We start from the raw sequence: 22,676 nt of genomic DNA, 5'->3' as shown, positions 1-22,676 counted from the left end.
TTTTTGAATCGATACCAAAGTATATTTTTGATGGTTTCTTTCATTAAATAAAGTAAACTAACTATTTATGAATGAATTAAGCTTATTTTTTGTCGATTTAAATTAATTTATTTTGTTTCTGCATTCTACTACACACTGCATACATACAGATTACAGACAGGAGGGTCTGTTTCTACATTCTACTAGTTATAGTATTTAGAAAGCTTTGAACTAGAAATGAAAGTGATCATGAAGTTAAGGCTATTGGATGCACTTGAAGTTCTTTCAGTGTCCTTATTGCTCGCTTAAATTGGGTGTAAATATTTAAGAAATAAAAAAGTCAAACTAAATTGAATTTAAATGACGTCTTTTCTTTGTTAAATTGTATTTGAAAGACTACTGTTAATATTTTATGCATTTAGAATTGAACTTGATAATAATCCACATTCCGTTAAAGATATGAGAATTTGAGTCGGAGCAAATTTCTGTATGCAGAATTCGACTATGAGTGGAGGTAAACTGAACTTGTAACCCAAGTGTATTCTGGAGCAATGTCGAATTATCCACCCTTCATATGTTATGACAATTATCCAAACTGCGAATATACTTGACCTTAGGTTCGAATTACATTTAGAATAAAACTTGATAATAATCCAAATTGTAACCATATCTAACATTAAGCTCAGACACAAAGATGCTTATTTTTGAAATTGAGTTTATGTTTTTTTTTTTTTTTTGAAAATTACTAATTTGTTTCAAATTTTCTTTGTCATAGTAGCATTCTAAAATGCAATAGTAGGCATTATACCAGTGGCAGCAAGCCAACAACTATGTTGAGTGATTGTATGATTTAATATCCTAAATGTATGTTTATTACATTATGTACTTAACGTTAAACTAAATAGAGAGAAAAAAACTCTTAACTTTAAATGAAAATTGGCTATTTTTTTAATTAAGGAATAAGCTAACATTTAATATTCGAATATCCGGATTTTCGAATATCATAAATATTTGGATCAAAATCAGATTATAACTTTTACTATCTCTATACAAATATCACAATAATGAACTTCTCATCGGATTTGCGAAGTAGTGTTGTCGAGAAACAAACTTAGATTTCTCAAAATGGGTGTAAAAGAGGTTTTCCAACAATGCAGGAGGTGTTGAAGAAGTGCTTTGAATCATCTTCCGCACAATGACATGTTTATTCAAAATCATCGACTCCAAAAGCGTTCGACAACTCTGAGGAAAAATGCAAACAATAGTCGGAAAATGCAGCTTCAACAACTCCAAAAGTCGAAAAATAGTGAAATATAAAACGTCGGATTTCCATAAGATCTTGTATGGCATCCGAAACATGAAACAGTCCTTAAACACGAGGATTCTAGCAGCAAAATAATTCAATGAAGAGACGAAATTTCATAATTTGATTGTGAAATAGGTGAACTTTGCTAAGATAATGGAAACAAAATTCTATTTGCTAAAAACTGGAAAAATTACTGAAGCGAGATTGCTGAAAGAAACATTAAATTGCTTTGTAATCCTTTCCTCACCTATGGTCGGGGTGTTCAACGAGTCGGGTTGAAAATAAGATGGGCCTAAAACGGGCTCTGCTACAATTAAAATGGAGCGGGCTATAAAAGGACCTAATAAGGGCCGGGAACAGGCCTTTATAAATAAACAAATGAGCTCTACTATAGTTATTATAAATGACAATGTCAATGGGAATTATTAACATTTCTACAATTTAATTATTATAGATGATAATTTAATTAATATAAATTGATCAATAGGGATAATAATAGTTTCTATTAATGAAAACGGGCCACGCTTGAAATAAAGTCATATCAAATTTAAAGAGCCCTAATCTGTCCCAGCCCAGCCCTTATTTAGCCATTGAACACCCCTAGTCAGGATACATTGGATACGATGACGATGATGATGGTGTTATCCTTTCCTCAAGGTACTTACGCTAGATAAAGACTATCATTTCTCGCCTTTCTATAACTACCTATCTCTCTACAACTGACTCCTTAGTCTTCTCCTAGATGATACTCCAAACATGATCAGTATGTGATTCCCGGTGCCCCCCCTCCCTCAGGTCGATTCCTAGTTAACTTAACTTTGACAACATATATTCCATGTAATCGCAGCTAATAACAAGCACTTGGAGATTCACATATTATGTTTAAACAAAACAGTGCTTGATTCCCACTCAGGGCCCCCCGGGACATGTCAAAATGTATAGTTCTCAAACAACTTTGACTAATACAGTCGAGACTCGAGACTGGGAAGGTAAATAGGCTAGCTATTACTGTGTAATACGAAAGGAAGAGAAGGGAAGGGGAAAGGTCGATAACTTTTTCTATCAACTCCTAAATTCCTTCCATTTCTTTTTCTTTTTCTTCGTCTTACAATGATCGTATGATGGTTAGAATCAAACACGGGAATGTCAAACTTAAGTTTAGTCTTTCATCTCTTTTGTATCCATATCCTCTACATAACAAACTGAAGCCAGATACTGCTTAAAGCAAACAGGGAAAGCAAAAAAATACCTGTGGATTTAGTACTGCTTCCATTTGACCAACGATATTATCCTGTCAGATTCACACACACAATACAACATCAGAAGAGACTCAACCAGATATGAAATAATGCAACTCAGTAAATAACTTAAAACAACATCCTTGTGGCCCCCACCCGACCTCACGGTCTGGAAAAGTTCAGATTCATGCATCTTGGCCTTACGCGAAATTTCAAGTCCCCTCCCCTGCAGAAAGTAGCAGACATAGGAATAATAAGTACCTCTAGTATGCCGGGATTTTGACACACAATACCAAGTATACGACGTGTAAGCCCTCTGTGGACAATCCCATTGATCGTTCCATCCCCGTTGATCCAAGGCAATATCGGCTGAAATGTTGAGTTACCAAAGGTTTGGTTCTCCTTTCTCCCACCAGTGGATGTACAATTCGTTGTGCTGCATCCTTTAAGCTCCTTACGAGCATGGATGGCATTTGAGGGTGGTAGACCCTCTCCGGATGAGTTTGTAGCATGTGATTCAATGTCATCTATGCGATTTGCTATGTTTTCACAATTTTCACTCTCTTCAACCATTTGTGTCTCCTCCCTCGGGACTAAGGATGAAGCAACACCAAGAGAACAAGCCGGCTTTGAGGTCAAAAAGTACTTGGTAAGATATTTACCATCGACAACATGGACACAATTGTAGCCATTGACCTAAATTGTAGAGAAATTGTATGAGTTCATTTAATCATGGCGGTCATAAAAATCATTAGGTGTTCATCCCAGTGTAACATGATTCGCCTGCTAATTCCTTTTTTGAATTTGCGATTCACTCAAAATGACCCTAAAATAGCCCATAACCGACAATAATTCGCTTTTTTGATTCGCGATTCGCAAGGAAATTAGTGAATCATGTGACACTGGTTCATCACTTCATCCAGTAATCATTAGCGGTACTAACCCTCAATACAAGGCCAAATGATTGAAGCGTGTCAACAACATGTTCAGCTATAATGGAGCCTAGAAAAAACACCAAAAGAGTCGGTGTCATATTGAGAAAAGGAAAAAAAAAGCAGTAACATAAACGTAAAATCGAAACAAAACATACATTCCATGCCCAAGCACTCGGAAATCTTCGACATGCTCAAACCCTGGTCACCAGCTTTCTTAACACTCGTGTATACAGCTTTGATATGCTCTGGATGCAGTTGAACATGTATCTGGTTATTAAGTTTGCAAAGATCATGGATAAGGTATTTTGTCGTAGCTTCCCATATGGATTCACCAGAAATAACAGTAGCTGGAACAACACTGCCAAAATCAGGGGGTTCTTCGACACTATTAATGGAAGATGATGGGCAGCTAACTTTTTCACCAACAGTCGGATAAGATTGATCATCTTTACGGTTCAGGGTTGCATAATCTTCATCTTTGGAAATCTCAACTACTCTAGGCCTCAAAATTGTGGCTCGACTTAGAGAAACTTTTAAACCCGGGAAGCCTTTCTCTCGTCGGGAATAGATGTCAGAATCTTGCGAAGAATGGCATTTGAGTTTTTTGCTCGCACGTTCGTCCTCAATTTCATGGTCATCATATATGCGTTTTGTACCTCTAGAGTCTTCAGCCTCTCCAACACCTTCAAGAGGCAAAACAGGCAAAATAGACAACTCTCCGGAATAAACTAAAGCAAACAAATGGAGAACATCTCCACACTGCCCATCTAAAGGAAGATCAACCTTCCTTTCCATCAGATCCTTCTCTTTTTCACTTAACCACCTTGCGAACTTAGTGGCTCGCTTCCCCGTGTTTGCTGGAAATTTACTCAAAGACATAGCACTTAAGAAATTTTGAGACAAAAAAAATGGGTGGCCGGTACCACCTCCAACCTGTTACAAACATTTAGCCCAAAGAAAAGTTATTTTTGATTTATAGTACTTTCAATTACTGTTTTCTGAAAATAAAGCAAGCATAAATCAGTTTGAACTCCAATTTTATCAAAAATTTGGCTCAGGTTCTATTCTTTACACAGAAAAAAGGACATGCATCCTCCCACAAAAAATAAATAAATCTCAGGTTAACCCACTTTCTTAGAATCCCCAATCAAATAAAATACCCCCTACCCATAATGATATTACTTCACTCTTTTTCCAATACAATTTCACCCTTATGTCATCTCATAGGCTGAATGCAGGGGCGGATCAAAGATTTTGGAGACCCTATTTATTTTACGATGTCTCCTTCATTATATCAAAAGATAAAAATTTTCCACTTCAAAAAAAATAATTCAAGACAAATTGTATTGTAACATTATATTCTAAAATTACTTCAAATATAATTAAAGTTTACAAACAAATCACTTAAAAAGTATTGCTCGAAACAGGGCCTGAATTACACTACTTAATATTTGAGGCTCCTTATTTTTGGGGCCCTAGGCAGTCAGCTACCCGGATTATGCTAAGAACCGGCCCTGGCTGATTGCAACCTCATCCGAAGACGCAAGACGTTTTAAATTTAGTTTTATTTGCATACTAAACTCATGCAAATTAGCAAGCTACCAAACCTGCAATGCTAATCAAAACCCTAGAGCATTCAGATATAATCTATATTCGGGAGATATCAAGCAAATATTTCACCCATGAAAATCAGAGTTTCAGCTTTGAAATGGGTTATGCATTAAAACTCGGAATATTTTCCTAACCCAATTCAGTTCTAGTCTTTTTCATAGGCCCTCCACTGAATGACTTAAATACCCACAGAAAGAAGCGTGGAGCAGAGAACATGAACAAAAGTTATGTACCAAGATTTTCTTCTGCCTGAGATAGTCAAAAGCCGAGAAAAGATCATGCTCTGAGTAGCAACGTAATGTTTTCTCCAGTAAATTTGGAAATTCTGCCACTTTTGAGTTGGACAAGAAGACCAGCTTAAAAAGCTCAACAGCACAAGAACTAGCTAGAGACTGATTTATTTTCTTCGTAGCACTAACCCTCTTTTTCAAATGCATGACAAACTTCTTAGGAAGGCGATGGTGCCAAGATCTACGACTGGAACATGTTTTTTGTCTTTCAGAATTGTCGTCAAGCTCACGACTAGTTGTGGTGGGATTAAAGGAGTCCTACAACCATAGATAATTAATTACAAGATAGTATAAGTTCAAAAAATTAATAAATAGATATATACAGGTGATGAGTTCCTGGCACGAGAAGTTATAGTAACTCCAACCTCAAAGAGAAAAGTGCAGAAGGATAAGTGTAGATATATGTAAAATGCTTCTCCAATTCTCATCTATTTTTTAAGATTAAGCACACATATTTTGGACTAGTCATTCATTATGGCAATATACTAAACCCGAGTACTAGAATATTAATGATACTTTGAAAACATGGTATGGCAATGGACGACTTTTATGGCCCATTTGGTAATCGGTACTAAATGGCGGGAATGGTAATGGAAAGTTAATGTAATTTTGGTAGGAATATCTCTTGAAATGTTTAATGGCCATACTTATTCTCCCTCAACAATCTCATTTTCTTCACAAAATTCATTCCAATGCATTATTATTTGATCATGTGGTATTAAGTAGTAATGGAAAATTTTGAAAAAAAAAACTTTTTTTATGATCAAACTTTCATTACCATGGGAATGACATAATATATATCATAAAAATTTACACTACTAATCATTCCCATTACCAATAATCGGTACCGTTAACAAAACAAGCCATAAGTGCAATGATATGAGCTGAAAATGCTGGTACAGTGAATAAATGATATTGAATGGAGAAAAAGGTATTCGAAATTGGATAAGCACTATGTACTAACTACTAAATGAATAGATGAGATAATCCACTCAGATAAAGGATAACGACGGTATCTATCGACAGGTTGATAAATAGATCACCAATTAGTGAAGTTTAAATGTCTGAATGATGTATGGTTTTAAGCTACTTCGTCTTTAAGATGACACAATCAAAATTTTCAGAATTTGTCATTTTCTGGTTATATTTCATCAAAGGGAGTGCATTTACACCAAGGCAAGAAAAATACCTGAGCAGCAGATTCACTTCTCTTGGTAGGGTCCAATTTCATTATCTTCTTAAGCGTAAGAACCTCTTGAAGAGCTGACTTAACCTTACTATCATCAAAATCATCCCAGCGTTGACACTGAGAATCGAACCCTTGACCAAACTCATTTCCATTTAATTTACTTTCACGATCCAACTTCTGAGCATACCGTTGAGTAAGCAAGTTACAAAGCCTCATCAAAGATTTTCTGAACATTACGTCTCTCTTCAGGAAAGATACTCTTCTACAACATGCATTTGGAGGGGCGGGAAGGTCACTAATTAAGGACCAGTCTGTGCCACGCCTAGCACCTTGCATTGCTCTTTGTCTTGCATACTGAATTAGTAATTGTCTGAAAACAACAGAGGGAGAAAAAAGAAATAGTGAAACGTGATTCACACAAATTGATGAAAAAAATCACTAAATTGCATGCACGATTTTCAAATTCAAAACATGTTTGTCTAAGGGGTGAATAGGTGTAACAAGCAAGCAGTACATGACCTAAAAACTACCAATTTTCTATCCCATTTCATTGATTATATAAATCACTAAGCTTCAGGGCATGCTTATTATATTGGCAGTAAATATTTAAGGAGAAATAAAAGTCAAACTATAGAAATGAAGGTGAAGAGAGGTGAATTTTGAAGGGAGGTGAAGGATAGAGAATGAAGGAAAAGGGAGATTATCATCCTCATTTGTGGGAGAAGGAGGGAAATATTTCCCCTCTATCCTACCCGGGTAAAAATATTTACCCCAAAATGAGGGGACTAATTCCTCCATTTCCTCAATTTACAACCATTTTTTACCCTTGACAACAATTATATGCTCTAATAGCCTTGTTTTCTGGGTTTGACTTTTACTTCCTCTGGTTTTATTAGTTGCCACAGATAGTGACATTTCTCCTCACAAAATGTCATTCATGTCACTATTGGTACAAGATGTCACTATCTGTAGCAACTAATAAAAATCAGAGAAAGTATTACATAAATATTCACTCCCAATACAAACATGGCCTTAGAAGAAGCAGATATATCTAAAATAACAATCCTTGTATACCTGTCTGCTTCCTCTGTCCAGAAGAACTTTTGTTTACACGTATGCTTCTTCTCGATGTCACCATCTTCACAGGATTCTGAAAAATAGATGCCGTAAAACACAACATGCTTCAATATCAGTAACATGTAGGCTCAGTTAATCACTGTAGATAAGACTAAAAACGTGAAATTTCAAAGAGACCGCTTGGTAGATTGGCTTCTGGATGCTTTGGCGGCCTATCTTCAAGAGTAATTTTCCGTTTGCGACATGGTTCACGTTGAATATCCAAATCTCCCTGGATCCTATTAAGACTCTTCTGCCTATTATCATAGTATACACCAAGAACCTGCGAAATATTTTTGAGATCTTAGAAATCAGTTCACATAATTCCCACCTGCATTACAAAAGTGCAGCTAAAAAAGCACTCTTATCAATCAATAGCCAACAATTGATACTTATTCTCCATTTGGGATTCTGTAAACGCCATTACATACTACAAGAACAAACTCTCACTAGCAAATTTAGTAACATAAGCTCACTCTCTGTCCCTGTAAGTGTCTTAGCATGCTTTTTACACCAACTCTGACAAAAAAAACGAACTAGAAGACAGAAAAAAATGTTTTGCTTCGTATATACGAAGAAGACTAGATTTCCATCCATAGTTTATCCATCGAATTTAAGACATCGAAAACTTTAAAGAACCAAAAGGCTGTTTCACCTGCTCTAAAGAAAGATTAAGATCCTTGGCGATTTCGCCACACTCCTGAAAGCTGAGCCTTCTGCTTTGCTGATCCTTTATGCGCTTGAGGAGATCAGCACGTTGCTCCGCCTTCATAAGCCTAATTGTATTCCAGGATCGACAGAGACATACCTGCATGAAACCTCATATTGTTTAATTTATTTACTTTTTTGCCTATCATGTATCACCTACTTGCAATCCTAGAGATTTAAAAAGGGACATTTTTCCAATTATTACCATATAGTTAGTAATTTTGTATATTTAAATTTTTCAGATTATTTTTTCCTATCACCTACTACCTTATATTGCCTCATATTACTACCCAAATAGCTAATCTGGTTTAATTAGTCATCAAAAGCTTGCCAGTGTCATTCAAATACACAATTAAAGCTATTAACTTAAACCAAAACACCATTTAATCATAGAAAATAAATTTGCACCAAATAAAAGCAGTAAAACCTCTTCCCATCTCTCTCCTTCAATGGCCTCACCTGCCGCACTAACTATCTTCTTGGCCATATCTTCTCCCTCTGTCGCTTTCTCCCTCTACATCTCATCGTCTTCTTTGACGCCATCAATGCAAATTACCAAAACGGTTTCAACTCTTCATTGTTCATATTTATGATCCACCTGTTTCTCTTCCTTAAAAGGTTTTTCCTTGAGCAAGTGACTTCCCCATCCACCCAAAAAGCTGAATTTGAGGATGATCTTCTTTATCTGGGATCCTTTGTCAAAGTAGAAAAGCTTTCTAATGTATTTTTATTAGCAGTTTTCATTTTTTTTTTCGTTTGGAAAATTGTTGAAGTTTCTCCCTCATTTAATGACTGTTAGTTTCTTTATTTGGTCTTCTAAGTGAGTCCAAATTAATTAAAGTAAAGCAGTATACTGTATTTTTTTTCACTGAACTAATTGCTATAAGTGCTATCGATGTAAATTATGTCAATATAGATCTACGGTAATGCTCAAGCTAAAGTCAATAGTCATTCTCATGGGTAAGAAAATTTTCCAACGAATTCAATTAAGAGCAACGGTTCTCCTAGTAATAGTTTTTTACAAGCTTGGCTGTTAAAATTAAGGCAATAGAATGTATTTCTAAGAGTTTGAGCCAACATTAACGGCGATGGTATTTTAAGTGAGGAGCAGAGAGGTACGGAGGAGTGAAATGATATGAGTTCAAGGGAGCATGAATAATTAAAAGAGGACGAGAGAATTTCTGGGGTGAAATTGGCGAAAGGGATAACGAATAAACTAGTTATGGAAGTGGAAGCTGTAAATAGCAAGGTTGGAGGTGGTGAAAGAGAAGAAAGTCTTAGAAGTGAGGTTAAAACGATTTCATTCCCTTTCTATTTTCCCTCTAGATTAAGGGGATGTTTGTTAGTTGGCTTTTACATAAGTTTTTTGGTTGCTTTTGGCTTTTGGCTTGTTGGTTGGTCAAACAGCCAAAAAAGTGTTTGGTAAACGGCTTTTAAGCCAGCTTTCAAGCCAAAATAAAAAAGCTACTCAGTTAGCTTTTCATGTTGGCTTTTGGCTTGTGGACCCACTTTTTCTCTAATAAACAGCTAACAGCCAATGCCTAAATTTATCAAACATCTCCATAAACAGATGCTTTTCAGCTAACTTAGAAGCCAACAAAAACAACCAACATTTTCAGTTGGTCAAACGAGTCAATTAAAAAAGCCAACAATAATAGCCAATAGCCAAGCACCCCCTAAAAAAGAGTCAAGGGGTTCAATTAATGAATTTCGACAAACTTTTTATGTAAGTAGCTTACAAAAGAAATTGCAAGCTATAAACAATATTATAGGGTAATTACTGGCGAAAAAGACCCATAAAAGGAGAGAGAAATTGATACAGCCTCTATTTTAGCGGCTTAATCAATAGTAATTAATTAAGTTAATTTGGGTATTAAATTTTAAGTATGTTAATTAAGTTAATTGGGAACAAGTAAAAGATGTATTTGGGTATTAGTCGTATTATTTTTGGGGACAAAGTAAGTTATATGATGAAAATTGAGATTAAAATTAAATAGATGAATAGGTGTATGTAAGAAGCTATAAGCTCATGTAATGCCACTACATTATATGACTCATCCAAACTATGAGCCACACAAAGTTAAAAACCCATCTTTTAGGTTATGACCTTGTATAATCAAACATTACTCATCTTCTTCTACCTTAGTTTCTAAAAGAAAGTTCTAAACCCTATTTCATTCCTTTTGTTGAATAAAGCTTTCTTAAACTCTATAAAAATTTACCTATTCTTCCATCACCAATTCTAGACTCTTATAAGTAATAATACTTCTATAAATTGGAAATCCCCAATAAGTCTAGGGTTTGAAGGTTTCAATTTAATCTCTACAAATCTGAATTTTAAGTAAGAGAAGCTAAATTGGGGTTTATTTGGTGATTATATGGTATTGAAGTTCAAGATTGAAAGTTGGAAGGTATTTCAATGGTGATTGAGGTAACCCACAAACTATTCTATTTAAGTATTAATTGAATGTTTTAAAGTAGTTTAGTATTTGTGGATTCAATTTGGGTCTTTGATTCAAATTTAAGTATCAACTTGAATTTAAGATGAGTATATGGATTCAATTAGTAATTGGGTTGTTTTTAGTGTTGATTAGAATTGGTTATTTGGGTTCTAGTATAAAATTTAGTATTTGGATATTGAAATTTCAGTTCAGAAACTGAGTGTTCTGTTTTAGCCATATTCGGGGTAGTTCTGATTGTTTTTGAGATCTGGTGTCTTCATAACATTTGTAGAGCTCCGAGTCACGGTCGCGGGGGCACTTGAATCGCCCCAAAATGAGTTCGTATGAGAGAGTTATGTCCAAAATACTAACAGCCTGTCATGAAAATCGAGAATAAGCTTTCTGTTTTACCATTTCCGCGGCAGTTCTGATTGTTTCTTGGTTTTGGTGCCTTCATAAGAATTGTAGAGCTCTGAGTCACGGTTGCGTAGCCGCTTGAATCACCTTTATACGAGTTCGTATGAGGAAGTTATGACCAAAATACTAACAGGGTGTCTTGATATGGTACTAATACAGAATTTATAAAGTGGGATTAGAAACTATGAAATAAATTGGATGCTTAAGGTTATTTATTTGATATTTGAGATCAAATTAGGGTTATTATTCTTTCTTTACTGATTGTTATTGTTAAGTTATGGTTCTTATTTGATAAATATGGATGTTTGGTTCAAGTATAAATATGGGAACATAAGTATCAATTGGGTATTGATTAGTTGATATATTTGGATGTGATATAAGTTGGATATTGGGATTTAAGATTTGTGTAAAATTAGTTAAATTTCATTGATAGTAACTTAAGCTTTTACATGTTGATGGTTGATGATGAATTGATTGGTATTTTAATCATTGATTGTTATTCATGGCATAGAAAGGTAACCTACAAGCAAACTACTATATTTAAAATTAAATTTAAGTATTTCAAAGTTCAAGTTATGTTTTATAAGGTGTGGTATTACTACTATTGATATTGGAGCAAAATTGTATAATTTTTAGTGTTCGAAATTTTGGATTTTGACTTTGCTTACCCTGCTTCTAGTCCTTGATCAAAATTATGTTTTGTATGTTCACAACTATATAAATATGAGCTTTTAAATATACTGTATTATGAAAATGAGTTATGGTCATTGATTTCAAAGAAAATCAAGTGAATTATTATTTGGTTTTATAATATAAAATTCGACATTGAAAAATGTCCATTTTTGGGAATTGGCAACGAATATTTGTATCTGGACTATTGTGAAATCCTATAGCTTGATATTAGGTAATGGTTATTCGGATCGGTTTCGAGCCTCCGATCCCGTTTCATTATTGCAAGAACAATATTTTCGGTGATGACGATCACCCGTGTTCTCAGAATTTAGATCAAGCCTACTTTATGACGGTCCATATATTCCCACGTTTTAAAGTGTTGTTATATTATTGATTTAATATGAGTTTTGAATAATTATGTTTGGTACATAAAATTTTGTTTGTTTCGCAAATGATATCATATGTTTCATTTGCCGTATTGTTTCGCTATTGACTTGTAAAGTAATAGCCGCATTTTGATTTTCGCTATTAACTTGTAAATTTATAGCCGTGTTTTGATTCACTATAAACCAAAGGTTCTTAGTCGTATTTATGTCGATACCAAACGGTCTTTTAAAAGAATTTGGGTTTTGATAAATTAATGTTTCATATGGAGATATCAAACGAGCAAAAGATTAAATTGGAGATGTTTGCTAATGACTTGTATATAAATATAATAGTTGGTTGGATCACTCAACAATTCAATTGTTGACAGTGTTTGATGGGGCCTATCCCTTGCGGGGGATAGATCCATTTTCAGGTTAGCTCTGCAGTGGAGACGATGCATACTTGTATTACGGGTTACATGCGAGGCGAGAACTTCTTTTTGAAATTCATAATGTAAATTAGATATTTGTAAATTAAATTGTAATTTGTAAATAGTATTCACTTAATTATGTAAAAAGTTTTTAAATACTTTGATATTGGTTTGTTGTGGCTATTAGCCACAGGTCGGATTCAGCCCAGACTTCTATAAGTCTTCCGCTGTGCCTTGTAGACAGTATCATTACACTGTTTACGCTGGTTTGGGCTGTTTCAAAAGTCTTCTAAAATAAGTTGCATATAATATTTGCTACCAAGGTCAATCGAAAACAAACTCCTTATTATCTCTAACAAGATAAGATGGCGTGCATCTGCCTAGGAGGGAAAGTTGACTCTACGTAAATGCTGCAAAGCTGAGCTATATGAAAACAGCGAACACAAAGACAGTAGAACACCAAAAGTGACGGTGCCAGATATATAAACACTGGAAAAAAAGTCAGCTTCTTACCTCAGAAACCACAGATCCAGGGAATGCAAGCACAGCAGCTTTTGGATCAGCCACAGCATAAAAATACTCCAAAGTCTTCCAATATTTTTCAACAGCTTCGCTGGTGGACAACAAAAAGTCGTGCCTCAAATGCTGTCTACAGTCCACAGAACCAGAGCCCTGAAGCAGAAAGTCCATAGATGGTGGTTCTTCAATGTAAGGTTTTAGCTCTAACGCATATATAAGGTTGGCATGTAAGATCTTGGCTGCATCCGTGTCACATTCCTCAGCTACCATCCGGATTAGCTGGATTAATCCAATTTAAAAGGAACAAGTAAGAAACAATAGATAGAATGTTCAACTTTATATTTGATTTATATCGAGTTCAGATGAGACTAAACCAAAGTCATAGTTAAAATTGGCAACCAGTAAAACAAAAACACATCCCTAAAAAGGGCAAAGAAAATGTGAGTAAAACTAAAAAAGAAGCTTCAACGCACTATATAGACAAAAAACTAATAGCCAATTTCCAACGTATAAACAAGCTCAGTTTAGTGCGAAAGAAAAAGTCAAGCACAGGCAAAGAGAAATTATCAAAAAGTATTGAACAATACATTCACGTATTATACCTTGAGACGCCGCAAAATATTAATAAGCCATGATAGTCTTCCATTTGCTCGGTGATCCATCAGACTTCTGTATTCCTCATCAGGAAAATCAGACAGAAGATGACCATTCTTGCACTTCTCAATCATATTAGTCCATTTAAGAGGAGAACCAACCACTTGCAAAAATAACTCAAAAGGCATAGCCTTGATAGCAGTATCCAACCCAAACAATACACATGAACTGTGTGGGTTTCTTGAGTGATCCCCATTTTTAGTCGATGATGATGATGATACCGCATTACATGTGGCAGAGTTATTCACATGATCCCATAAAAAACGATGAAGGAGCTTTACACGAACCATTTTAGCCAAGACAAATCCATTAGCTCGCATAACTTCTGACTTAGTACTTTGAGTATCTGAGTTTGCATTTGGAGGAATTCTCTCAATGCCAATTAGTTCAGGGACGGGAACATTCTTCTTTGAAAGAGAAACAGCTCCACGAGTTTTCATCTCAAAGGATTTCAGTCTATCCATCACTTGGTCTGACAATTCATTAGCTGAACCTTTAACAGACGGATGAAGGATTACAAATATTTCACGGTGATGGCCACAATTAGTGACAGCTGGTATACTAAAGACCATGAGTTTACACTTCCCTTCCTGCTCAAGTTTCTTGACACAGTGAGTCAAGGTTCTACTGCCCATTCTAGTCTTCTTGTCCTTCTCAAAACTCTCGAGCCACTGCTGGAGTTCAGGTTTTATGACAATTTTCTCCTCCTGTACAGTACAAAAACAGAGATGCCAGAAATACTAAGCATACGAGGAAAAAGAACAAGTATGATGATCACATTGCCACACACAGCTCCAATCTATCATTAAAACACGAACACTTAAAATAATGCAATTTGTCAAAACCAATTGGTTTAGTAATATTATTCTACATTTCACAGAAGACTCAGCTAAGAATCCAATCTTATTATTCAGCCAACCTCGTAAGACATCCTAACCCAATATCACCATGCAGCCTATGGAGTCATGTTTCCGCTATTTATTACATCATTTCATATAGGAAACACAGAAGTTACATATCCCAACATTTGTCAAGTTTCTAAAGACTACAAGGGCCTCTCCAATCAACATGTGCGAAAAAGACAACAGACCTACAACCTTATGTCCTTATTTTATCTTCAGAAGTAAAGTACAATACAACATAAGAGAAAAGAACATGTTTAAGTTCAATTCAACAAATAAATAGACCACAAACCTTGAGTCTTTCAAGTATCCGTATCTCTCTTTGGGACCTAGTCAGCGATGGATATCTCAGGCTTTTTTTAAGTTTAGTCGGCTTGGAGGATGGATTATTATCTGCAGCCTCAGTTGATTCAATTTCACTAGTTGAACCAGGCACAACCTTGTTCATAACATTATTGGCCAAACCCGGAGAACCTCCAAGACACATTTGGCTTGATCCACTTCCTTGCTGAGAGTCATGCTTAAGGTTCTTCTCAGCATCCTTGTTTTCCTCATTTTCATCAATTAGCCATTTTTGTGAGTATAAGGAAGCCATGTCAGCAATGGGTCTTTGGGAGTTTACATTTTGGGGTGGCTCCAGAACTGGGGCTGAAGCTGATTGATGACCATCAGGATCATGAGGCAATCCTTTAGATGGAGGATTAGGCAAATCAGGGCAGAAATTTCCTCTCGTCCAAAATCGATATGCTGACCCTTTTTTACGGTTTTCTGAAACCTGATGCAAACCAAACCGTGAAACCATCGTATTGGATAAATTATCGAGCATTCTAGAGCTGATACCAAGCCTTCTACAAACCTGCTCGCATAGGAATTAGGATGTCAAAGAAATTAATCCACTAACAAAAACAAAAACAAAAAAGAAATTGAATTCATATGCACAAATGCAATTACTCAAACATTCATTCAACCATAGACAAGTGAATAAAAAAAGTTAATACAATAATTGTGAAATTGGCACCTCACAATCAATATTTCAGCTATTAGGATTTAAGAGTACAGAAGAGTTAGTCAGCTGTGAGTCCTCACTTAAACAAAAGAAAGATTGTGTACCATTTTACATGGCACTATAATTTCTTTTGCAAGTCGGGTTCCTACTACATTGAAGTTGTTCTATTCCTCTTCATTCAACCCACTACTCTCTTTCTTTCTCTTCCCTATCATTATTTATGTATGGCTAATCCAAAGAGGAAACGTTGTTCGTGGACAAAGGTACGACTTCATGAATCATGATTCTGTAATGAATCAGGACACTCAAGGTCCAATGCTAAAGTTTACTTAATCCAGGCGTGGCAAGGGACAAACTCAAATTCACAATGGGCAAATGGGTCACATGAGCCATGAAGAGTAGAACATGATGACTGGCATTTCCTCCTTTAGTAGTAGTTTTTGGTAGTAGCATGGTAGCAATGTAGCATCGTACTGAGAATTGGGAGACAAAGCAAAAGTAATAGACATATATATACATTGCAATACTCGTAGAGAATGTGATGTTTTTTGGAAGTTTTGTAATGCCTTCTAGCCAATTAGAGTGAAGCCACTCAAAGGGCTTATTATCGATTAATATAAAATCATTCTCTATTATTCTCTTCTCCTTTCTAACTCTTATTACTACTATTATTACATTGACATTACAGTTACAGCATTTACATTCTATGTTCCCTTTTGTAGTTTTGGTTGAACACTCAAAGCTTTAAAGTTTAAAAAACTTAGCTCAGATTTACAGATTAGTTAATAAAGAAGACTGGAAAGACAGGAAGAGAAACATCTTAATCTGGAAAGATATATCAAGAAAGAAAATAACATACGTCAACTCCAAGCAGCCCCTTTGATCCTTCCTTATCAATCATGTCAAAAATTTGTTGCTCGAGAGGAAGCTCTACAAGCTGATCTGTGCTTTGAACTTTGTTTCCCGATGTGATAGTCTGCTCTGATACAAGATTGTCATCCTGGCAATCTGAAATCTTTTGTTGGAAAAGTTTCCGAGAAAATTGCTTCAGCAGTCGCAAACAACTGACAGGCTGCCAAACCAAAAGAAAATTTATTATTCACCTTAAATTTTGAAGAGCACTCCAAGCAATAACAGGCGTAAATTGATCAAAGCAAAAGTAGAAAACAAGATGCTTATTCTCTTCAACTTATTACTTATTCTAATTAGGATCAAATCAGACCAAAGCCATTTCAAATCAGACCAGAAACATTCAGATCAAACCTCATTAGACTAACCAAACCAGACCAGTGTCACATGATTCACCAATCTCTTCGCGAATCGCAAATGTAAAAAAGCCAATTATGGTTGTTTTTGGGCTGAACGAATCGCGAATTCAAAAAAAGAATTAGCTAGTGAATTATGTTATACTGAAGTACTGAACATATCAAACCTAAACAATTCAGATCACATCTGACCGGGCTAATCAAACCAAACTAAAAAGATTAAACCAAACTAGGGATTTTCATAAGATTACATCAGAACCACTCATATGTGACTAGACCAGACCTTGTCACATTCAAATCAAAACCTTTTAGTTACACAAAGAGGAAATACCACAAGTCTTGAAGGAAACCCATAGTGCCAAAATACAGTAACGAGCGATTGCAGTAACGGATATGGTAATGCCGTATTGGGGGGTGATGTGGTTGTTGTACCGTCAATTTTTGGCATAAACTGTGAAATATCGCTTGATATGGACTAAAGCACGGTTTTTTTACACCTTTACGATGCGGGTAATACCACTTTAGTAAATTTGAAAACCGAAACGGTACAATGCCGCCTTATTTTTGCACTATGAAGATAAATTTGGGAAATTGAGACAACAAAAATAGTACATATAATACTGGATATAACTATACGGATTGAAATTTTAAAAAGGTGAATGAGCACCAACTCAACTCATTAACAAGAAAACTAACATATTTTTAGTTGGTATAAAGCATTTAATATATAGAACTATAGAAGTAAACCCTAGCAAATAATAGCTTGGGAAATTTTTGGTCAATTCAGATTTCCTTCAACATCAACGTTCTTTAGGTTTTTAGGCTTTAACGATAGAAGTACAAATCAAACCATATCCACAAGTTATTATGTTAAATAAAAAACGTAAGATATAACTTTAGAACTTCATGACATGGCCTTCCGAAAAATCTCCTTACAAAACCACATTGAAAACTCCCAATGAAGTCAATATAAGACAATAATACCTTGTTTTGCCCCCCGGATTTTCTCTTTTTCGGTTTTGTAGGGGCTTCCACTTTGCTCTCTACTTTTGCCTCAAAAACATCAACAAGACCAGCCTGCTTCAACCTTTTCAGAATCTGAAAACAAACAGCATGATGCCAAACAATTTCTAGAGTGTGCCATCATCTAAAAAGCATATTGACAAGCATGAAATCGTGACAATTTACATTTCTCCAAGCTCTATGTCCTCGCGCTTCTCGATAACCAAGTTCCCGTTTAATATCCGAGACCACCAAAACCTTCAAGAAAAGATATCACAGAAATTAAAAAAAATAAATAAAATAAATAAAAAATAAAAAAAACAAGTGTTAGAAATACATTATTGGCTTCACAAAAACTAAGCAGATTGTAGACAATTCCAATATAGCAGACCTTTCCTTCAGCTTGCTCAAGTCTGTCACAAACAGCTTTAATATCAGGCAAGAAATCATTGACTAGCATATCATCTTGACCACATTCTTCAAGGCGGTCTCCTCCACTGTCATTCTGATTCTCTCCAAGCTTTTCTTCAGAATTAATATTCTCTTTTGTAATCTCAAGTCTTTGTTGAGAGCTCAAGGGCAATGCATAACGATGTAAGTGAATCAAATTGGTATGCATTGGATTACTATTCTTTGGCTCCTTACCGCAGGAAGCTTCTTTTGTTCTCACTATAGTTGACTGCCGAGTAATCAAACCCCAGGACTCGAGCCTCTTGACCACATAAAAGAAACTATTAGGAGCAATTTCAAGTTCCTTGCTAAGTTGATGCTGTGTTACTCCATTCTCTCTGTAAAACACTAAACCATTCCCTTAGTATAGTAAAAAAGAGTCTGTAAGAACTTAAGCTTCCTCAAATCAAAATTCCAAAACTGAGCAAAAGTTGCCAGGTTTCCTACAAAAAACACGATAGTTACAAATCACTTTCATGCAATCATATTCTACTAATCCTGGTAGCATTAAATGTCAGTTAAGATGCTTAAATCAATGGTAGGAGCAAAACTACAAGGTAAAATTTTGTTACAATTACCCTACTGTAATTACATTGAAAAATAATCACCTTACGGAAGAAAATTTACAAATTAACACGAATTTTGGGTTTGCTGAACAGGCCTAACCCGTGAGTCCATTCAGGTTCCAAAATTTTTCTAAAAAACCTGCGGAACCGCTATTAGAACCCGAACCACGAACGGGTTTGGTTCACCCGAATCGCACGGTTCACTCGTCCTACCCCGCCATGTTCCATGGAACCGCCCCAGAACCATACAGTATCTCTGACCCACTGGTTCCTTGAGACCGCCTAACTAGCCGTTGGGATTCAAAAAATAGTCGAATTTTGCCTATAAATATGGGATGAATTTGATCCTTTCATCCACACCTCCTCTAATACTCTCTCTAATTCTCTCTCCACTAACTAAATTACGCAATTATCAATGTGTAGGTCGTCCACAAAGTCATGTAGATAATTATATTGAAAACCGTAAATAACTTTTAGGGAAATTTTATGATTTCTATACAAGTGTATATAACCCTAAGTCCCTGACCGCGATAGATCTAGGGTGCTAGCGTCTCTGTACGTTCTACTAGGTTTTATCCCATCATAAATAACATAATCAGTCAATATGATAGTTTTATAGGGTCTTCTTCATCTCCATATCCATCCTCTTCAAAAGTAGAATTAGATAATTATCTAAAAAATCATTTCGAAATTGCACCAGATTGTTTCAATATTTTAGAATAATGGAAAGAAAATCTATAAATTTCTCAATATTATCGAGAATTACAAAAGATTCAGCTTCTACTATTGCGTCGGAGTCTTGCTTTTAATGCAAATAGGAGTGTGCTTGATGAAAAGAGATCTCATCTTGCTCCACGGTCCACATACTATACAAATGTGTTTGCAAGAAAAATTAAGATGATGTCCGAACACAAAGACTCAAGAACAATGATGATCAAGGCGATGATGATCCATGGGTAACAATGGATACATCCGCATCATCAGTTGGAAAGGCAACGGAAGTTATGCTAATTATAATACTTTAGGACGAATTTCCAAATGATAATTGAGAAAAGGCAGTCATACACTCTCTATAGCTTTAAAAATTGATTCCCAGAATTTCTGCAAATCATACCACACTTTCTAAAAAAGGAAAAAGCTACTACCTTGTATCAAAATGAGCAACAAATTATCATTAAATACATTAAATCTGTCACTGTTTGTGAGATAAAAAGACCAGGATTTTACCAGAAACTAACCAAAAAAACAACTTTCCTCTAACATAAATCATGGATAACCCTACTACTGTTGGATTACAACAGTCCTAACCCATCTTCATTTTCATCCTAATGATACAAACAAAACAATTTAACACGAAAATAGCAATTTTTCTACATAGTAGAAAATGTCTTAGTTGCAAAATGCAAACAATAATTCAATTAAAATCCAATTACCCATTAAAATTAATCACTATCAACAACAATAACAAACAAAACCACAATCTAAAATCATCAAAAAACAAACCTTGCAAGAGCCAGACGCTCAAGAACACGCTGTTGAGAAGGAGTGATATTCGAAGCCTTGACATCATATAGCCCAACAAAGCACCGCCGAAGTTGCTCATTTGCAAAAACCTTTACACCCAAATTCTCAATTTCATCAAACGGTTTTACTTTCGGGTCAAATTCAGATGCATTTTGGTCCTTAAATTGAAGACCCGGAACATTAATAAGACTTGACCAGATAGCCCGTTTAACGTCGGGGCAAAGGTCCCCAGAAGAAGACAAAAAATTACGGAGTCGTGGCCATAAGAGGGAGATTGAAATTCCATTAATACCTTGTGAACATATCCCTTCAAGTGCTGAATTAACAATTTCGTCCATTTATATTGAAGAAAATGATGACGGTAAGAAAAATTAGGGTTTTTTTGATTAAATTATTATGTTTAAAGAAGAAGAATAAGAAATAAAAAGTTGTAGATGGCGGGAATTGAAGGTAACGGTTGAGACTTGAGAGGTTTTGGGTTCTCTGAGTCCAGAAAACATAGACGACGTGAATAGGAAAGCGGAGGGAGTTACATGTTTTTTTGTTAAAACAAAAAGCACAATTTCCCTACGAGAGGTTTTCGTAGTTTGACTAATTCTATTGGGCTTGTGTTGATCGGGCTATTTAGCCCATACATCTAATGTGTCTCTCTGAAATATCATCTCTCACAATAATTTGTGTTATATATTACTACAAGTCGAAAATTTGAAATGATGAAGACAAATTAACAACAAAATAAACGAAATAAGATAAATTTCAACTTATTTTCAAACTTGTGGTTTGAGACTGTTCACAGTTACTAACTGCGAACAGGTCAAAAAAAACAAACTAGCTGTTCCCAGTTACTAACTGCGAACAAGTCAAAAAAACAAACTAGTTGTTCCCAATTACTAACTGGGAACAACTTTGACTTTTTTTTAACTTGTTCGCAGTGCGAACAACATGCTCCACAAATACGCACAGGTCAAAAAAAAGTGAAGTAGATGTTAGCAGTAACTAATTGCGAACAGGTCAAAAAAAAGTCAAAGTTATTCGCAATTAGTAACTGGGAACAACTAGTTTGTTTTTTTTTTTTACCTATTCGCAGTTATTAACTGCGAACTACCCCAAACCACAGGTTTAGAATTGCACGCTTACTTTTGGAAATAAGTTGAAACTTATCTTATTTCATTCATTTTGTTGATAATTTATCTTATTCATTTCAAATTTTCCTACAAGTCTTGTATGAGACCATCTCACCGTGAGACGGGTCCATACAAGCAACTCATTCCTAAAAAAGGCATAAAAAACAATGAATCTGAATTTACACTTGTATAAGAAGCAATTTTTTTTAAATAGTCGTTTGGGCTAACATAATAAAAGTCATCTCACGATGAAACGACCTTAATATTAATTAGTGATATTACTATAGTCATTTGTTTTTAAATTTTAATGAAGTAATATTTTTTATAATCTTAGAAGTAATTTTTTTGACTTTAAAGTGATCACTTTATCACCTTTACCTTTATAAAGTGATCACTTTATCACCTATAATAAAGTGATCACTTACATTTTTAATGTGATCATTTTAATGATCAGTTTTTATAGTTTCAAATCTCCTTTATAATTTTACACTAATTTTTTATTGAGAGTCGTCTTACGGTGAGACGATTTCAATTGGATCAGCCCAAACAATTAAAAAAAATTGCTTCCTGTACAATTATTGCAAAATTCAAATTTTCAATATTTTTTTATATTTTTGTATTAATGGGCCGTTTGTATGGACTTGTCTCACGGTGATACGGTCTCGGACTTGCTGATCACTTAATCACTTATAACCTTAAAGTGATCACTTATAGTTTTAACGTGATCACTCCGCTAACCATTTTTTATAGTTTTACGCTTATAATATTAAAATGATCAATTATAAAAATGTAATAATTATATTTTGAGATGGTCTTCTACGAGACTTACTAAACACAAATATTTTGATCAAATTATTTTATTCCGTTTATAAATTTCCTTTAAATTCAGTATTCACCTGCTATAGGAAACTCTTAGACGTTAAACAATTGCAAAAACAAATAATATTCAAATTTAATTGTGTACCC

The 22,676-nt window shown here is 35.0% G+C and overlaps 1 protein-coding gene across 3 annotated transcripts; it reads right to left on the bottom strand.

The window, feature by feature from the left end:
• Nucleotides 1-475: 475 nt before the first annotated feature.
• Nucleotides 476-21,123, bottom strand: LOC130824999 (uncharacterized). Of its 3 annotated transcripts, none has more exons than XM_057690026.1 (18): nt 20,566-21,123; nt 18,384-18,834; nt 18,233-18,304; nt 18,029-18,142; nt 16,639-16,851; nt 15,066-15,629; nt 13,820-14,578; nt 13,212-13,496; nt 8,320-8,472; nt 7,803-7,947; nt 7,623-7,698; nt 6,549-6,918; nt 5,303-5,617; nt 3,614-4,391; nt 3,467-3,525; nt 2,785-3,219; nt 2,535-2,576; nt 476-1,221 (listed from the first exon to the last, which is right to left on the bottom strand). In XM_057690026.1, the coding sequence occupies exons 1-18, from the start codon at nt 20,922-20,924 to the stop codon at nt 1,036-1,038; spliced, it is 5,376 nt and encodes a 1,791-aa protein (XP_057546009.1). In that variant the 5' UTR covers nt 20,925-21,123; the 3' UTR covers nt 476-1,035. The 3 variants fall into 3 exon arrangements, with proteins under 3 accessions (XP_057546009.1, XP_057546015.1, XP_057546011.1); XM_057690032.1 differs by having other exon boundaries at nt 477-1,221; nt 18,384-18,939; nt 20,566-20,705; XM_057690028.1 differs by having other exon boundaries at nt 483-1,221; nt 18,438-18,834.
• Nucleotides 21,124-22,676: the final 1,553 nt, after the last annotated feature.

Source organism: Amaranthus tricolor, chromosome 1 (assembly GCF_026212465.1).
Source record: "Amaranthus tricolor cultivar Red isolate AtriRed21 chromosome 1, ASM2621246v1, whole genome shotgun sequence".
Classification (NCBI taxonomy): domain Eukaryota; kingdom Viridiplantae; phylum Streptophyta; class Magnoliopsida; order Caryophyllales; family Amaranthaceae; genus Amaranthus; species Amaranthus tricolor.
This window is presented reverse-complemented; position numbering and strand designations above follow the sequence as displayed.

Excerpts from the sequence above, each read along its gene's own strand:
- LOC130824999 (XM_057690026.1), bottom strand. The coding sequence starts at position 20,924 with ATGGACGAAATTGTTAATTCAGCACTTGAAGGGATATGTTCACAAGGT. Across the intron at positions 3,220-3,466 it reads CATTTGGCCTTGTATTGAGG|GTCAATGGCTACAATTGTGT; the intron begins GTTAGTACCGCT and ends TCTACAATTTAG. Across the intron at positions 2,577-2,784 it reads AAAATCCCGGCATACTAGAG|GATAATATCGTTGGTCAAAT; the intron begins GTACTTATTATT and ends TGAATCTGACAG.